This window comes from Sabethes cyaneus, chromosome 3 (assembly GCF_943734655.1).
Source record: "Sabethes cyaneus chromosome 3, idSabCyanKW18_F2, whole genome shotgun sequence".
Lineage (NCBI taxonomy): Eukaryota > Metazoa > Arthropoda > Insecta > Diptera > Culicidae > Sabethes > Sabethes cyaneus.
The window spans coordinates 152,376,456-152,396,627 of NC_071355.1; the positions used below are offsets into that span (position 1 = coordinate 152,376,456).

General features: G+C 40.4%; 1 protein-coding gene across 1 annotated transcript in view; it reads left to right on the forward strand.

Moving 5' to 3' along the window:
• Nucleotides 1-20,172, forward strand: part of LOC128742808 (sodium/potassium/calcium exchanger Nckx30C) — a 143,880-nt gene that overhangs the window by 26,033 nt on the left and 97,675 nt on the right. Inside the window, exon 2 of the mRNA XM_053839278.1 lies at nt 1,602-2,215. Within this exon, the coding sequence (XP_053695253.1) occupies nt 1,602-2,215 (614 nt within the window). The remainder of the gene's footprint in view (nt 1-1,601; nt 2,216-20,172) is intronic.

Genomic DNA, 20,172 nt, shown 5'->3' on the forward strand with positions numbered 1-20,172 from the left:
AAACTTCTGGTCTGTTCTCTATTCGCATGCAAGCTAAAATTATTCCGCTCCTGCAGCAGTGCCTGAGAGGAAAAAATATTGGCTGCGCATTCCAGCACTGGAAGCAGCAGCAGCGGTAGCAGTCGAGCAGGAATAACGCCAAAATAAGGTTGTAAAATGGTTCTGAGAGGCGAGGGCGTGTTCGGCAGCGCTAGTATGGCCTAGTTAAAATTTACCGCAGTTATGCTCTGATCCAATTGCCAAAAGCTTTGTCTTCGGTATGGCGAACTGTGTAGAATTGCCTCCTCGGCCCCCACGCAGGGTCCTTCAGAAGCATCATTGGTTCAAAATAATAAATGTTGCCAACGTTGCTTTCACCACTCGGTATAAAATTCTTAGCACCGGCATTTACAGGCTTATTCTCATTCAAGACAGGGCAGTCTCCACTGGATAAAAATTTATGTCGGTGCTCTAAAGCAGAAACATTGCTTTTGACATAGATAAATTCAGCAAAAAAATTAACGTAAAACCCACATCAATCAATAAATTCATAAAACGTCACGGCATGAATTATATGATTAGGCCCTAAGAATAAGGCAACTGTATAAAATTACGATTTGTTAAGTTAGTAAAAAAGTCTCTTCCGAAGCAGCAATTTGAAACACAGTTTCTGGATGTAATTTGAGGGCCGAAACTTAGAGTGTGGCCTGCTGCAGACCGAATACAAATATTCTTGATCCACTTGCCAACGGCACCAGTCCACTGGATGAATGCAAAATACACCTCCCAGTACGAAATCAAATGGGGAGAAAGTATCTCTCACAGATTCACCAGCCGGGCCTCATGTCTAATTTGCATTTTATTTAGGAATTTGCATTTCAAATGGTGAAGGACGGATGCAAGGAGCAAAAAATGTGCTATGAGAAAAACTACTGGGTCTACAGTCCCAGCGGGTGTCCGAAATGGTGCCGTAGGACTACACTACGTAATGCATCTTATTTTGATGGGTTTTAGACATCCTTGTTTTGTTTTCGATACGTGAGTATCAAAGTTTTACGCTGCAAACATGTTTAATTTATAAGAACAATCCCAATATATCCTAGAGTGAATGTAGGCCTTCCTCACGTGAACCTGTACGGCATCGAATTAGGTTACGTATAGGTACTACAATCAATAATGTGAAATGTGATTATTTGGAGCGTGAATTGGTGGCGAGGAGACTTGCGGTATTTTCCAACATTAACACAGTTTATAATTAAGTAGGAGTGTTCATGGTGCATGTTTTACAAATCGAATTGTATTATCCGGATAATTAAAAAAAATACTTCGGATGAAAAATGATTTCGCTTATTTCTGTTAAACACAGATTAAAACGTCTACTGTCTAACGAAGTATTTTGATACGATAATTTAAAAAATACCTATACATGCTGTAGAGCGCATGGTAATTGAGGATATTGGAAAAGGAGACACATGATCATTTATTTCTTTCAGAAACAGGTTTATTGCGACGAAAACAAACATCATATTTGCGCTCAATTTATGACAGAAAATTTGTTAAAGTTAAACCACCCAATTGTACTTTTATTAACGAATAACTTTTCTATTACCTCTCTCCTGTAGGCACCAACACATCACTACCAACGCACAAGGATCCCCTGTTTCCTGAAGACTTATTTACGCTTGAACAACGTCGTAATGGTGCTGTCGTATTACACATTCTTGGCGTAATATACATGTTTGTCGCACTGGCGATCGTATGCGACGAATTCTTTGTGCCTTCTTTGGACGTGATCATTGAGAAACTGGGCATCACGGATGACGTAGCCGGGGCGACCTTCATGGCCGCCGGTGGCAGTGCCCCGGAACTGTTCACCAGCGTGATCGGTGTGTTCGTTTCGTTCGACGACGTCGGTATCGGTACAATTGTCGGTTCAGCCGTGTTCAACATCCTGTTTGTAATCGGCATGTGTGCGTTGTTCTCTCGAACCATTCTAACACTTACCTGGTGGCCGCTGTTCCGAGATTGCACGTTCTACAGTGTTAGTTTACTTACGTTGATCTATTTTTTTCGTGATAACGAAATCTACTGGTGGGAGGCGCTAGTGCTGTTCATAATCTATATCGCGTACGCTGTGTTTATGAAATTTAATCAACAAGTGGAGAGATGTGTGAAGAAGATTATCTATAAAAATAAGGTGACCAGAGTTCGAAGCACTGATCAACTTATGCCTGCAGTAAGTAGTTGAGAATGCATGTAATTAGAGGACACCTAATTTCCGTTTCTTTCCGTTGTGTTCAGTCTTATGTTGGCGTAATTTCATTATTTCACTCATTATAACATCAGCCCATCCCATCACTAAACCGAGTTGTATATGAAATTCAAATTCAATTATATTTATTAAACCATCAACGTTTTAATTTCACTAACACACCTTGTGCAAACGTGACGAGGTGGTAACGACCGAGATGGCGATGATGTGATTGAATCAACATTTGGATGGAAGCGCTCTAGAGGATGCACCAGTGCTAGTTTAGTGGTAAAATCTGGCAATAAATACTCGCTATGCGATAAAGTCCAATAAAAAGTATAATAACTAAGAGTATCTTTCAGTTATTCATTTGAATTGATGTTCAAATGATACAAATATACTTTTTTATGGGTTGTTTTTACCGATTTTGCAACCAACGTCAAATCATTTTTCAAGTTTAGGATACAAACGTAAGATGTTCCCTGCGGTATGTTTTATTCCGGTTTACCTCTTTGAGTGGACTGTTCAGGATAGCAACTAGCTACTAACGAGCGAATAGTTCTCGTTCATCTGCCGTACAACACCCATTCGAAGCGACGGTCATCCAGGCGGAGATTTAATTTTCATTATTAAATATCCATGCTAGGAGTCACACGCACCTGACCTACGGGTAACATTTTGCTGATGAGTTGATGTGTTGATCCGCGATTGTAATGGAAATTTCTTGTAACATACTAATGGATCGTATCCTCCTCTGCTCGATACAGGCGCCACTCTCTGAGGAAGCCGCGGAAGGTGCACAAACACATTATACCGAGCTGTCAAGTAGCATGATATCCGCTAGCAGGACTCAATAGCATTCAATGAAAATTGATGGGATTATGCATATCAGTTCGATCTGCAAGTCAAATGAATTGGATGGAATTCTGGTTTTACAAACAAGGTGTCATTGCTATGGGATGATTTACAAGATTAATTTTTTAAACAAATTCGGAGAATATTTTCGATTTTGGCATGTATTACAAAACGATTGAAGACTTAATTGAAATTCACTGTAGCATCAATATTTTTAATATGGCAATTTTGAATAAATTTACGGGCAAAGTACTCACAAATGAATCAAACTAGTTACATGGTAAAATTGGTTGGTACTTCATTAGTGACCAGTATTTCCTATGACTATATTTTTTGGTATTGCACATGACTATTAAATCAAATTTTACAAAATGACGATTACTGTACTGAAATTCAACCAGCTCATACCTTAAAAATTTACAGATTACGTTTTTAAAACGTTTATCAGGAACCAAATAGATGAATCAAATCGCCGAAGCCGATGTAATTGCACGGAGTTTCCTAACCTACGTTAGGACACAATGTTCAAAAACGACCGGTGTTTTCTATTCCCTGTCGCAAGGTCACAACATTCTGTTGCGATGCAACTTCGTCAATATTTCTTTGGTACCATAATCCGTCCCTAGCGTCAGTGAACCTGTGGGACCAAGGAGAAACGTTACTCAAAGAAGGTAAACAAGGAAAAGCGTTTTGTGAGCTATCGAAAATTGAATCTATAAACTAATGACTAGCTGATTTCTTTACTTGAAAACTGTACAAATTTATACTTGGCTTGCCCTGCGTTAATGAAGTATTCCACCACGCACACATCTAAAGATTTTTTGACATTAGCTGGGCCTCGCTGAAACTGTTTGCAGTAAGAATAATATCAACAACATCATAAACATCATCGATAGGTTTTAACGTCGATGATATCCGAGAAGTACCTTCCTTTTATCAATTAATACGTAGTCGGTTTGCGAGTTGGTCTCAATGGCGTAGGTCGTTTTTGCTCGTGAGCGGGCGTGTTTTGAGTTTTCCAATAACCGGTCTGAGTTCCTCCTCCTGGCCAGCCTGGGTGTTACTCCTGACTTCTTGGGTGTGGGATATGCATGTTGATAACTCGAACATTGAAGAAACGGCCTCTAATCCTTAACTCGCACATACGGTTACTGATTGACTGCCACCCAATTACGCGCTTCTGCGTGTCGTCTCAAGATACAATCCATCTGGCAAAAAACCGTATCAGTGTACAAAAATTTACAATCGGAAAATACCCACGCGACGAAAAAGGACTATGGATTGGAAACTCGGGACGTGGAACTGCCGATCTCTCAACTTCCAAGGGAGCACTCGAGTGCTCTCCGACGTATTAAAGAGCCGCAAGTGCGACGTCGCCGTCGTAGCGCTGCAGGAGGTGTGGTGGAAGAGCTCAACGGTACGTACGTTCAGAGATGGACATACCATCTGCCAGAGCTGCGGCAACACACACGAGCTAGGTACAGCTTTCATAGTAATGGGCGAGATGCGAAAACGGGTGATTAGTGATGCAGGTTGAGAATTAAGGGCCGATTCTCAATATAAGCATCATCAACGTGTACAGTCCTCACCTAAGAAGTGCCGATGACGACAAGGATGAATTCTACGTGTAGTTGGAGAGTGAATACAACCGCTGCTCAAAACATGATATCAAGATCGTCATCGGGGATTTCAATGCTCAGTTCGGCCAGGAGGAAGAATATAAATCGGTGATTGGAAGGTTCAGCGCACACCAGCAGATCATTGAAATAGGCCTAAGACCTATCGACTTTGCCGCCTCCAAGAACATGGCCATACGTAGTACCTTTTTCCAGCACAAAATTCATCACAAGTACACCTGGTGGTCACCAAATCAGACAGAATCGCAGATCGACCACGTTTTGATCGACAGTCGGCACTTCTCAGACATTATCGACGTCAGATCCTATCGAAGCGCTAACGCTGACTCGAACCACTACCTAGTGATGGTTAAGATGTGCCCAAGACTCTCCGTCTCCGAACAACATTCGGTACCGACGCCAACCTCGCTTAGATCTCGCGCGACTGAAGCAGCCAGACGTCGCCGCAAACTACGCGCATTAACTCGAAGCTACGCTGCCGGAAGAGAACGAGCTGGACGAAACCACTCTCGAGGCCTGTTGGAACAACATAAAAACAGCCATCAGCAGTGTAGCGGAGAGCTCCATCGGGTATGTGGCCCGGAATTAGCGGAACGATTGGTTTGACGATAAATGTAGGAGGATGATGGATGAGGAGAAGGCTGCGCGGTCGGCTAAGATGCACAGTGCCACATGTCAGAACATGGAAAGACACAAATAGAAGAAGATGCAGCGAATCCAAATCTTTCGGGAGAAAAAGCGCTACCTGGAAGAGTAGGAATATACAGAGTTGGAGCGGCTGCATCGGTCTCAGGAAACGCGAAAGTTCTACCAGAAACTAAACGGATCTCGCAAAGGCTTTGTACCGCGAGCCGAAATGTGTCTGGATAAAACTGGCAATTTTCTGACGGACGATCGTGAGGTGACCGATAGGTGGAAGCAGCATTTCGACGAACACCTGAATGGCGCCCAGGCGGAGAGCCATGGCGGCGGGGAAAGCGATTTCGACAATGCAAAAACCGGGAAGAGGTACCTCGATAGGTGAAGGCGAAGTTAAGGAGGCCATCATGCAGCTAAAGAACAACAAGTCAGCTGGGAAAGATGGCATCGGAGCGGAGCTTATTAAAATGGGACCAGAAAAGCTGGCCGTTCGTATGCACCGGCTAATTGTTAGAATTTGGGATACGGAACAGCTACCGGGGCTACCTATAAAAAGGGCGACAAGTTGGACTGTGAGAACAATCGAGCGATCGCCGTTCTCAATGCAGCCTCTAAAGTGCTGTCCTAAATCATTTTTCGCCGACTATCACCAATTGCGAACAAATTTTGGGAACTTTTCAAGCCGGCTTCGTCGAAGGTCGGTCTACAATGGTTCAAATATTTACACTGCGGCAAATCCTCAAAAATGGCCTTGAATACAGGGTTCCCACGCATCATTTGTTCGTTGACTTCAAAGCCGCATATGATACCATCGACCGGAAAAAGTTATGGAAAATCATGGACGAGAACAGTTTCCCCAGGAAGCTCATCAAACTGATTAAATCTGCGATGGATGGTACAAAGTGCTGTGTTCGGATTTCGGATAGATTGTCAAGTTCATTCGAATCACACTCATTCGGGCTTCGTCAAGGTGACGGTCTTTCATGCCTGTTGTTCAACATAGCGCTACAAGGTGTTATGAACCGAGTGGATATCAACACGCGGGCCACGATATTCAACAAATCTTGTCAATTCGTCTGCTTTGCTGATGACATGGATATTATCGGCAGAACATCTGTGGCGGTGGCTGAACAGTACACCAGAGTAAAGCTCGAAGCAGAAAAGATTGGGTTTCAGGTAAATACGTCTGAAACAAAGTACATGCTGACCAGCGGAACTGAGGCCGAACGAAGTCGCTTGGACAGTAGTATATTGATCGACGGCGATGAGTTTGAGATAGTCGACGAATTAGTCTACCTTGGCTCACTGGTAACGGCGGACAATGATACCAGCCGTGAGATTCGGAGGCGTATTATTAGCGGAAGCCGTGCTTACTGTGGGCTCCACAAGCAATTGCAGTCGAGCAGACTAAGTCCCCGTACAAACTGCACCCTGTATAAGACGCTTATTAGACCGGTTGTTCTCTACGGGTATGAAACATGGACAGTGCTCGAGGATGACCTGGGAGTGCTCGGAGTTTTCGAACGACGAGTGCTAAGAACGATCTTCGGCGGCGTACAGGAGAACGCAGTATGGAGGCAGAAGATGAATCATGAACTCGCACAGCTCTATGTCAAACCCAGTATCCAGAAGGTGGCTAAAGCTGGACGGATACAATGGGCAGGGATGTTTCAAGAATGCCGGACAGCTACCCTGTAAAGATGGTGTTCGCCTCAAATCCGGTAAGAAGAAGATGACCAGGAGTGGCCAAATAGGTATTTTTCACTTCATTTCAAATCTTACCAAACCATGTCGTAGCTGGTCATTTTGTTTCTTCTTTTTCTCTCTGCCGCAATTGATAGATTTTTTCTCTGTCAATTTTGTGTTTTACGATGATACCAAGCTGCGAACCAACGTCCATGCTATCGCTAGAAACCCAGTGCTTTGTGTAGGTAAGTGTAAGCTATAAGTAGCAAGTACACATTGACAAATTATCGGAGCAACCAAAAGAAGAACTATCATACTGCCCTAGAAATGTTTATGGTACAATTATGTATTAGACCAACCTCGTTGTTTTTATGTCTTGACCTTGAATGAGATCAGGCATACAATTAGGTTTTTTCACGCCTGGTCTCAATCTGTTTGATCCTATCGACCCCTTGTTTTATTTCTTTCTTCTACCATTACCTCCGTCAATTGTAAAAGCTTATAACGGTAGATTTCACTTAAGTATTACCTATTTTAATAAATTCTTGTTCAAAATAGTCATTTTGCGATGTTGAATGCATGTAATACAATATTTGGCTGCAAACTACAGCCACTTCACACCAATTCAGTCTGATGTTTTTGTTGTCATTATTCTTATCATCACCTTTCCAACAGTTCTAGCGCTGAAGTAATGCCAATATGAGACCTAGCTAGTAATGCAAACCAGCACTAACGCTACTGATGTTTAATCAGCTTCAGAATGCTGATATGTGACTAATATAAAGTTTGCTTAGTGCTGGATGGTTCGAATCGTATCGAATCTGGACCGAATTTAGGAGTCACATCCACGCTACTCAGGCTTGAACATTAGCCACTCTCCAGTCGTCCCTAGCACCCGCGGTTCTAACATCCTCGTCAACAGCGCTCATCCAACGAGTACGAGATCTGCTTCGAAGTCTACGGTCTCTGTCTGAATATTCTCTGCTGAATATTGTTTTCGCTGGTCTTTCATCTGGCATCCTTGCTACGTGGCCAGCTCATTGCAGCCTGCCGTATTTTATCCGCATCTTTGTATGCTTTGTAAATTTCACTCTCTTTCATCGTCCACGCTTCGTGGCCGTAGAGTACCACCGGGAGATTTAGCATCTTATAGAACGCGAGTTTCATACCAAGTTGCAGACAACGGGACCTCATGTGGCTACGTAATCTGTAGAAAGCCCTGTTGGCAGCCGCTATCCCCCTTTTACTTCACGGATCACATCGTTGTCACATGTCACTAACGTACCAAGGTGGATAAATGCGTCGATCACTTCAAAAGTATCACTATTTATCACCACTGCAGTTCCTACGCCCGAAGGGCTACCGCTCTCTACCAGTCATCATGTACTTCGTTATGGCTGAGCTTATGACAAGGCATATCCCCACAGCTTCCTCGTTAAGATGCGTGTACGCATCTTCTATAGCTCTATGATTTACACCGATGATATCGATGTCATCCGCGAAACCTAGGAGCATGTAAGATTTCGTGATTATGGTACCGCTTCTCTGCACGCCTGTCCTGTCGTGTAGCTGATTCGTACGCCACCTTGAAGTCTATAAACAAATGGTGAGTCCGAAAGTTGAAGTCTCGGAATTTATCGAGCATTTGATGCAAGGTGAACATTTGGCCCGTCCTGGAGTGTCCCTCTCAAAAACCGCATTGTTGACGTATTCGTCAACATTCGTATTCGTTCGGCGGAGCTCTTAAGTTGCTTTTTTAACCTCATCCAAAGTTGGTGGATCTACTGCTTGTCCATCGTCCTCGACCATTATCCTGTTTCTGTTGACAGCTTCATCTTATTCACCATTCTACAGTACATCGACATGTTGTTTCCAACGCCTGGCTAAATCCGATTTTTTGGTAATCAGTATCTACTCCTTATCGTTGTCCATAACAGAAGTTGACGCGGTCCGATTCCTGATTCTGGTTTTAAAGAAGCTTCTCGTATCATGCCTCTCAAAGCGATTCTCTGCCTCCGCAAGAACGCGACTCAAGTGCTGGCGTTTCTTACGACGGTTTCTGGGTAGGCACTTTACTAGTTACTTTGACCAAGTAAAAATCAGTATTACGAGAGAACTAATATTTTGCACGACTAGTCATAAATAAATACAATTCCAGTGTGTATAGTCTTGATTACTAATTCCAGCGGGAATATTTAGGTACATGCAAAATGTTCTCCCTACTGCTGCCAGCTAATATCCTTTAACTGCCATGGAAATTAATTTAATTATTCAAGCAATGCAAACTTTAATCTAATCACTGAACATTACATATCTGTTGTGCAGTATGATTGCATTCACGACACGAACAGTGACAATTGCCGTACGGACGTATGTTTGTGTTCGTGGTGGTAATGATAATGATCCCTGGGGGTGCAATGTTACTGCGTCGCTGATGGCGATTGCTTGCACTTCATAAATGCAAGAGAGTTGTTCCAGGCCTGTCTACCAATGCTTATATGTATGTATAGATCTGTTTCCGCAATTATTCAGTTATTTTTCTATCGCGTTAGCTTGAAGTAGGGATACGTACTATTCACCACCGTGGCAACGTTTGCATGCGCCACGATAGTGGTTCGGTTATAAACAAGGTCTCGAATTTTTATTTGCTCCCACCATTTGGTCTGTTTCGACCTGTGCGCTGACACTTTACCAGCCAGCGGTTTATTGCAATTTAAAAATAAAAATAACCATTTCCTTCTAAGCCAACTTCAGCGATTCTGGACACCGCACGGAATGCACACGGGTTTATGGTTCTGTTTCCACTTTGTTCCTATTATCTTGCCATTTGTGTGCATTGTGCAAACAGTATGAGTGCTTTTTCGTTCCGTAGACACATCCGGTCGCCCACATAGTATTGCACTATCGGAGCAATATTTTAGCCACAGCAGAATCATGATGAACAAAGGCGAACCAAACGGCAGGCGGTACACGGGCAGGGGTGCCGTCGTTAGCGATTTGTCATCCATTTATGGTTTTATAATCATCGTTATAGTTAAAATAGCACCGTTCGCTTGGCTGATGGCATGTTTGAAGGTTTTCTTCTGTGCCGGAGCGGTCGGTGGTGGGTTGTTACGGTGAAACGAACAACGGAGATGTCGTATCTCAGTCGTACCTTGTCCTTGGTATCTAGCTTTCAATCCGATAAAGGATTTATATTTCTGGAACCAATTGAATTGTGTTCGATAGTTGTGGTAGATAAACAATAATCATGAAAATCGGAAGATGAATCTGCTCGTAGATCAATGTCGCCCCTCAAAATTGTTGTATGTGTTTGGTTCACATATTTATACATCTATGTCCAACTTTAACAGCATGTTTTTTAGATATGAGCATGAGTATGATCATAACTTCAAAATTTCAGACAAAAGAATCAAAATCTGGCACTTGTGACGACACACCATCTAGAAAAATGACTACAAGTTCCACGCTTTTAATGCTATTTAATTTCTATGACAATACATGATTGTTGTTTATCGAGTTCGATTCAGCTAAATCAACTTAAACACCTTGCCTGAACTTCAACTTCTAACAAATAACTATGCGTCGCCATGGATGGATGGCTTCCTAAGGTGAAAGTTTCAACGCTGCAAACTTTTTCAAGAGGAATCTATTGGAAAAGTGCACCATCTCGTATGTGTATTTGTGAGGAAATCAACCTGCCGCAATTCTTTCATTAAATCGAAAAAGTTTCTTCAATGCCGGTAAGTAGGGCTACGACGAACATTTCGTACGTTAGTCAAATGTTTTGTGCAAAGCCAATGCGTGATGACTATTTCGTTGAAAACTTTTCAGGTCTGTTTTGTGCGATAAAAACTCCATCCTACTAATGAAGTTTTGGAAGAAGCTTTAGCAAAATTGCTACGATTCTTCAATTCACTCACATACACACAGTCAGAGAAAATCCAAAAGATTTCTACTCAGTTCTGAGTACAAATCTGAATCGATTAGGATATGATATATAACATATGATCTACAATCAAGGAGCTCATTTTTGAATAAAATTATAGCATTTCTTCGGTGATGGCGTTAAACACCGTAATATTTATATCAAAATTCAGTGAATTCTTAAATAAGTTCAGCATGTGAAATGAATATGTATCAGAATATTAAGTTTATATCCGCTGTCCTCGCAATGCAACAAAGAATTTGTTGTTAACATAAAATATTTGCAGAATGTTTTGTTGATGTTTATTGGTCATTTCACCGAGAAATATCAACGAAACATACTACAAAAATGGTTACGGTGACTAAAAATAAAATGTAGCTTAAAATATTGTTACGAATTTTTCGCAGTTATTCAATTATACAGATTTATGAGTGCAAACTTTGCTGCACAGACATTCTATTCTAGGTGCCTAGATTTCTCATTCAAATGAGCTCCGACTCGTATTTGCTTTAAGACTTTCTGCGTGAGGATATCGCAGAAAGCAGGATTGGATTGTGGATGGGAGGCTTCCGCGTTCGGCATTCGGAGTGCCAGCGTAAGTATTCTAATTAGAGAAGGAATTAATGACGCGGAAAATTTTCTTCGCTGATTTTGTTTTCACCCTGTTCTGCCCTATGTATGTTTGCCATTGGCAAAGTTTCAGCTCTTTCGTGAAAAATGCAGTTATACATTGCCATTTCTTCTAATTACTCCGGGCAGCTGTACCCGGAGGATGTTCTCTTTTGTCGACTGAATGCGGATAGTGCTCTTTTCGTTATCCTGCGAAGAACGCACACTGACGCTCGTTCACTATATTTCAGAAGATTTCCTCGTACTTGGAATCCTCTTTAATTGAGCAATTAGAAGAGTGCTCAGAACTAAGAATGGAGTAGTTCATAGTGTTCACTGATTATCCAACGTTGATGCTTATTGAGGGAAATTGATTTTAAATGAAACTAGCATTTAGAATACAGAAGAAGTGGAGTACTAACCACGTACAGGTTAAACGATAGTAAGACATACCGATATGTACCCTCATCGTATCAAGTCGTGAAAGTAATAGAACTGTGAAGGTGGCGTGAAATACAGCTCGTCCAACTTTCATTTGACCAATGATTCTGAATACTAATTGCATGATGCTGCTCTTAACTCTTGAAGCAAGCATCAAATTACGAAAGTTTTTTATGCTATTTAATGTAAGCAAAGTTTCTCAGCAATTCAGCAAAAATATAATCTGGTAAGAGCTTTCTACAAAAATTTCTACAGTGCAGTAGTGCAAAACTTCAAAGAAAATTGGAAAAAAGTATGGTAAATTTTCGAAATATTATCCTCTTGTTTGTCAATTTCTAGTATTTTAGTCTACAGTATTTATAATTTGTTAATTTAAAGTTTTTTTTTATTACACGATAGCGGTTTTGAATTCAAGAAAATATTGAAGGTATGCTATCATAAGCGCGTTTTGGTTTTGGCCCAATTTCAACGTTTCGTTTGGGTCAGATTTTGACAATTCTTGCTGGTTTCCATCTTTCTTCTCTACTGTGAGGATTTCTACATGAAACCTATGACTTATGAGTGTCATATCAATTTTCAGTGCTGGCAGGATACCAATAAAAGTGCATTAATTACCGATTCAAACTATCACTAGTGCAAAGCGTCTGAAGAAAACAAGAAATTCGGAGCTAGAAAGGATTGGAAGGAGAAGGACATTATGCATTTGTTTGTAGTGCTTTTGGTAGAAAAATGTTCGTAATTCTGCCAAATTTCATTGTTTTAATTACTGATCGCTTTCAAGGGTATTGGAAAAAATAGTTAAATAGTGGTAGGTGCGCGAGAAGAAAAATTGATTGTTCTGCTCGCTGCCATTAGCCGATTGTAGTGACCTTGTTGTCATAGAGAGTTCTTGGAAATCAAGCCAAACTTGTTAGCATCCCGAGCAGGAGCGAAGAGCAAAATAATATCAAAATGTGTTATTGGAAATCGAATAACTCATATCAAAATTTGGTCTTGTTTTGGTTGACATAGTTGGTAAAATAACAAAAAATAATATCAAAATTTTGCTCCTTTAAGGCCAAAAGAATACTACTTGTGTTATTTAAATAACAATAACATGACTGTATTCAGAGTTTAGAATAACATATTTTAGTATTATTAAGGTATCGAATAACAAATGCAGTAGTAGATTTTAAAAAATCATGTTATAGAATATTTATAATCTAAAATCTCTTTAACCAATAAAAAAATTGTATGAAATATATCGAATGTCATTTTAAGGCCAAAATAAGATATGATAACAAAATCAGTTATTAGACTCATCTTACAACCACTGTTTTCAATATCTACTCAATAACGCAATGTGTTATTAATGTATCTCCATATCTATTCAATAACAAAATATACCATTATAACACAGTTTGATATTGTTTTTATATTATTTTGCTCTTCGCTCCTACTCGAGATATACAGTTTTTTCAAATGATTCTGTTTTTTAGCCCATTTGTTTTCAGTAATTCGTGATATATTTATGTCATATGCCCATTTTTTATATTGACCCAAGCTAAGTTTCACAGCAAAAGTATATTATAATTATGACGTATTCGGTGCTTAAATTATATTTTATTATCATCATTATAACCAGGGTGGTTCGATCAATTTGACTAAATTTTGATTCATTTGAAAATACCGTCTCCGCCGAGCAAAATTTGACAAAGTTATGTATGGGACATTTGTAGAACTAGTTATTATCGACAATTTTGCTGAATAAAGTTTTCCTGTATCTTTTACGGTGCTACAATGCTGGTAGCTCATTAGTAGCTAAGGGAACATTCACTTCAAACTAATTGTTGTCGAGCTCTATTTATTTGCAACCTTGCAAATAGCTAAAGGAATCGGCACACTCAACATTCCCGCGAAAATAATCACACAAAATGATTTTGCCAAGCCCTGTAAATATAAAATTCGACCTACACTATAACTCGTTTAAACACTTTCCCACTCATTCTATAACCTTCGTTCACACAATAGAGGTTAAAAAGAAAATATGCCTGAAACTGTTTCTTCTTGCGCTAGGCATGCACGGGGGAAACTCCGAATAATACCCTTTTATCGTTGTCTTTTTTTCCGATCTCTCCGTTTCGAAGTGACCCATGTTGGAGAGCTACATTCAAATGACAATCGCAAAGTGCGAAGGGCGACCCTTGCCAAAGGAACGCCGAAATGGACCTGATCCTATTTATATACTATCCTCTCAAATCAGGTGGAACGAACGACTGATCTCAATTGAACGTATCGGTAGCACGTGGAGCCGGTTTTGCCATGCTATGCATGTCACGCAAAAATTCAGGATAACAAACGACCATTAAAAAGAAATGTTCATCGTTCCTCTGTTAGCCATAAATATATAAGTACTTCTGCAGAAATTCGCAATACCAGAACCATGGATTGTTATCCAGCATCGGTCATCTCTTAAATCGTATAACTTCCACAAAAACCACATCTACGTAGGTATATGCTGCGCAGCGTTATCTATGGAAATCGTTTTCAAATACCTTAATACGGACACAAACAAATGCACTCTTGGTTACTAGGTTTCAGCCAGGTGAGGAGAAAAATGCTGGGTAGAGAGTAACAACAATATTATCGATTAGAAACTGGGCGCACGCGCATTCCGCGTCGCTGTGTTTCCTTCAATCGGGAGCACTTTTATCGCCACATCGTGGGAACTTGAGAATGAACGAAAGGAGGTATCTTTAGATTAATAACACCAAACACACGCCGCTCACTTTCACCCCACTTGATTTTCAAGGGAACCGAAGAGTGGCGATGTCATTCTTTTTGATTATTACTCCGTCAGATACAGGAGATTGATGCATGTCGGTCGTAACGACAAACGAAGTGTACCTCCTGGAATGCTCCTTTGTGGGCTGCTGATTGTCGTGCGCTCGAAATGGGCTCCTGTAGCTGAAACAATATGAGTTTGTATTTTATTTAGTACCTAAGTTTTACATACAAAACAATATTTGGTCGCAAAAATTAGATTGTTGCTTAAATTTTACAAATTGTACCTACTTTTTTGTACCGTTGATGCCTGCTCCCTTGACATTGTCACATCAATTATTTTACGATATAGATTATATAATCGAATCGTGCGATAGACTGGTTTTGTGTGACGTATCGGAGAGTAGGTTAGGATTTATAAGACCTCATAAGAAAAAGTCATTGTGGATTTTACGTACAAGCTGAGAGATAATGTCGCTAATGATAAGTGTCATTTCCAATATTGATTGATGTCAAATGTGGCCGATGTTGCTGCTGATACTAGAACGACTTCCCTTAATGGTTTTCGTGTTCGGTTAAGGACATGAAAGTGGCATGATAAATCAACTAAACTTTGACTAAGAATTCCGCTTGTTGAAGTTATTTCATATTCACTCGTGCACTTGTGCTTCTGGCTTAGGAACAAATAAAACACTCTATGGTTCAAAGGTACAAGTACCAGCGAATCACATGCCCTGGCGGGTGTTGTAGGTTCGAATCCGGTTATAATCTTAGATTACAGTTTGGTTCGACAAATGCACCTTCCAGTATTGGACAAAAGGTAGGAGTCAAAATGACTACTTGTCAAGCATAGCTACCAATACCCCCATCCCCCCCCTTCCTTTCCGCTCTTCCCCTCCTTCTCCAAAAAAAAAATTTCATTTCTTTCCCCTACCGTCCCTTCATCAATTGCAGAACCATCGTTTCAAAAAAAATATTAATATATATGTATGACCAGAGATGCCAATGTTCCTGATTTTTCAGGATTATCCAGATTTATTGGTGTATTTCCTGATTGCCTGACAAGTCGCTCTTTTATCCTGATTTTGAAAAACATTACATTTGAACTAAAAACCTGTAGAATTAACCCTCATTTCTCTACTCTCCAGCGTTATGCTCTAGAGGAGTCTATCTCTATTTTCTCTATCTCTATCTCTATTTTTTTCTAGTTATACTCTTTACTTTGTGGTCACTTTCGTTTAGCTGCCAAATTTGAACCCTGCGAAGATGAAACTAGAAACGTTAATGCCGTCTTAACCCACGATTACTCGCGATGTTGTATTTTGTACAACACCTGTGGAACGTTAACTTTAACTCGGAATATCTCGGAACTCTGGCAATAAAGAAAATCACTGCTTTCAGCCAGGTTCATCTGCAGACCGAGATCTTTCAATCGGTAGATAAGGTTTCATAAGTTTTTCGCCATGTGGCGTTAGTATTCGGGTGAATTTCATTTTGTTTTACCTTGCCTATGAATCGATGTTGGCGCGAGTAACGAAAGGTTAAGGACGTCCATTTTCATTCCAAATTTCGTGTAAATGCGACTGTGGTAGATAGTCAATGCATAAGCAGCAATGTGAGAGAATTTTTAGTATGAAAATTTGTACATATTGCTTTCCTAAAAAAAATTGAAACAAAAACCCTGAATTATCCTGATTTTTATTTTCTTTGCATCCTGAGTACAAGTACCAGCGAATCACATGCCCTGGCAGGTGTTGTGGGTTCGAATCCGGTTATAATCTTAGACTAGAGCTTGGTTCGACTCATGCACCTTCCAGTATTGGACAAAAGGTAGGAGTCAAAATGACTACTTGTCAAGCATAGCTACCAATACCCCCAGCCCCCCCTTCCTTTCCGCTCTTCCCCTCCTTCTCAAAAAAAAAATTTTTCTTTTCTTTCCCCTACCGTCCCTTCATCAATTGCAGAACCATCGTTTCAAAAAAATCTATACCTATAAAGAAGGATTTCTGTCTGTCTGTCTGTCTGTCTGTCTGTCTGTCTGTCTGTCTGTCTGTCTGTCTGTCTGTCTGTCTGTCTGTCTGTCTGTCCTGTGTTCCTTATAGAATCAAAAACTACTGAACCAATCGGCGTGAAAATTTGCATGTAGAGGTTTTTGGGGCCAGGAAAGGTTTTAGTGATGGTTAGAGACCCCTCCCCCCACTAAGAGGGGGGGCTCCCATACAAATGAAACACAAATTTCTGCATAACTCGAAAACTAATCAAGCAAATAGAACCAAATTTGGCATGTGGGTGTTTTCGGTGACAAGAATTTATTCTAGGGTAATTTGAGACCCCTCCCCTCTTTATAAGGGGAATTATAACTCCTCTCCCCTTTAAGAGGGGGGGTTTCCATACAAATTTCCTCATAACTCGAGAACTAATCAAGCAAATGGAACCAAATTTGGCATGTGAAAGTTTTCGAGGGCAAGAAAATTTTCTATGTTGAATTAGGACCCCTCCTCACTTTAAGAGGGGGGGCTCCTGTACAAATGAAATACCAATTTCCTCATAACTCGAGAACTAATCAAGCAAATGGAACCAAATTTGGCATGTGTGTGTTTTTGGAGACAAATTTTTTTTCTATGATGAATTGGGACCCCTCCCCACTTTAAGTGGGGGGGGCTCCTATACAAACGAAATACAAATTTCCTTATAACTCGAGAGCTAATCCAGCAAATGGAACCAAATTTGGCATGTAGGTGTTTTTGGAGGCAAGAATTTTTTCTATGATGAATAAGAACCTCTCCCCACTTTAGGAGGGGGGGCTCCTATACAAATGAAATACAAATTTCCTCATAACTCGAGAACTAATCAAGCAAATAGAACCAAATTTGGCATGTGGGTGTTTTCGGTGACAAGAATTTATTCTATGGTAAATTGAGACCCCTCCCTCTTTATAAGGGGAATTGTAACTCCTCTCCCCTTTACGAGGGGGGGCTTCCATGCAAATTTCCTCATAATTTGAGAACTAATCAAGCAAATGGAACCAAATTTGGCATGTGAAGGTTTTCGAGGGCAGGAAAATTTTCTACGGTGAATTAGGACCCCTCCCCACTCTAAGAGGGGGGGGGCTCCTGTACAAATGAAATACATATTTCCTCCTAACTCGAGAACTAATCAAGCAAATAGAAAAACATTTGGCATGTGGGTGTTTTTTTTGGTGACAAGAATTTATTCTATGGTGAATTGAGACCCCTCCCCTCTTTATAAGAGGAATTATAACTCCTCTCCCCTTTAAGAGGGGGGGCTTCCATACAAATTTCCTCATAACTCGAGAACTAATCAAGCAAATGCAACCAAATTTGGCATGTGAAGGTTTTCGAGAGCAAAAAAATTTTCTATGGTGAATTAGGACCCCTCCCCACTTTAAGAGGAGGGGCTCCTGTGCAAATGAAATACAAATTTCCTCATAACTCGAGAACTAATCAAGCAAATTGAACCAAATTTGGCATATGTGTGTTTTTGGAGACAATTTTTTTTTCAATGATGAATTGGGACCCCTCCCCACTTTAGGAGGGGGGGTCCTATACAAACGAAACACAAATATCCTCATAACTCGAGAACTAATCCAGCAAATGGAACCAAATTTGGCGTGTAGGTGTTTTTGGAGGCAAGAATTTTTTCTGTGATAAATTAGGACCTCTTTCCACATTAGAAGGGGGGGCTCCAATACAAATGAAATACAAATTTTCCCATAACTCGAGAACTAATCAAGCAAATAGAACCAAATTCGTCATGTGGAGGTTTTTGGAGGCAAAAATATTTTCTACGGTGAATTAGGATCCTTCCACACTTCAAGAGGGGGGGCTTCTACACAAATGAAATACAAATTTCCTCATAATTCGAGAACTAATCAAGCAAATGGAACCATATTTGGCATGTGGGTGTTTTTGGAGGCAACCATTTTTCCCATTATGAATTAGGACTTCTTACCTTTGTAGGAGGGGGGGGGGGCTCCCATGCAAATGAAATACAAATTTGCTCATAACTTTAGAACTAATCAAGCAAATGGAACCAAATTTAGCATGTGAGAGTTTTAGATGGCAGAATTTTTTTTCTGTGGTGTATTACGACCCCTTTCCCTTTTAAGAGGGTGGGCTCCCATACAAATGAAATACAAATTTCCTTATAATTTGAGTACTAATCAAGCAAATGGAACCAAATTTAGCATGTAGGAGATTTTTGAGTCTTGAATTTATTTTATGATAGTTAGAGACCTCTCACCCCTGTGGTAGGGGGATATAGACTCTCATACAAATAAAACAGAAATTTTTGCGAAACTCAAAAACTAATCCAACTCGAGAAATGCGAGACTCTTCCATAAAACATTAATCAATAACAAGACCACAAAAACTATCTATAGTAACACTAGATCATTCAGGACGAGCCGGTCGCGAGTGTTGCCGGTGACCCGCCGTCGGAAGCGCCGCCCACTGGGGGGCTTGCAAAACTCGAGATAGTGACAAAGATCATCCGAGATTCATGATTTATGTACAACACAGGTTAATTTGTGGCAATACGAAGTTTGTCGGGTCAGCTAGTATTAAATAAAACACGATAAAAATATTTTGAACATTTTTCTTAGGATAGACTTTCCGACTTTTCTTCGGACCCTTATACTACAGTGGAAAATTTTGGGAAAGACTTTCAAATACTATTTTTGTAGGTTGGTGCAAAAATTTACTCACATTTCATGAAAATTACCAATTAGTTTATGAGATATGCGTGTGAGAAATTAGCCATATCTGAAAAATAAGAAAAAAAATCTTATAAAGTTTTCTAGGATAACAACCCAAGTAACAATGAAAGTTGTTTTAAACTCTTATGGTGGTTTCCATGATTAAAATTAATCATAAATACCATTATAAGAGTGCAACAAATTGATTGGGTTACAAATCAATGCGTCCGAAATCAACTTACTTACTTACTTACTTACTTTCTTACTTAGTTGGCTTTACGTTTTATGACGAGGCCTGCGTAGCATAATTCCCCCATCTAATTCGGTCCATGGTAGCTGGTCTCTAATCATGCGGGCACCCAGATCTCGCTCACCTGGTTTTAACATCTCGCTTACGGCGCCTCTCTTCATCTTGTTTCTACCGGATTTGATGTGAAATCATTTTTTGCAGGATAGTTGTCCGGCATTCTAGCAACATGTCCTGCTAAACGTATTCGTCCAGCTTTAACCACCTTCTGGATTCCGGGTTGGCTGTAGAGATGCGCGACCTCCTGGTTCATTCTTCGCCTCTATACACCGTTCTCTTGCTTGCCCCCAAAGATTGTTCTTAGCAGCCGCCGTTCGAAAACTCAGAGCAGATCCTCTTCTAGCAGTGTCCACGCTTCAT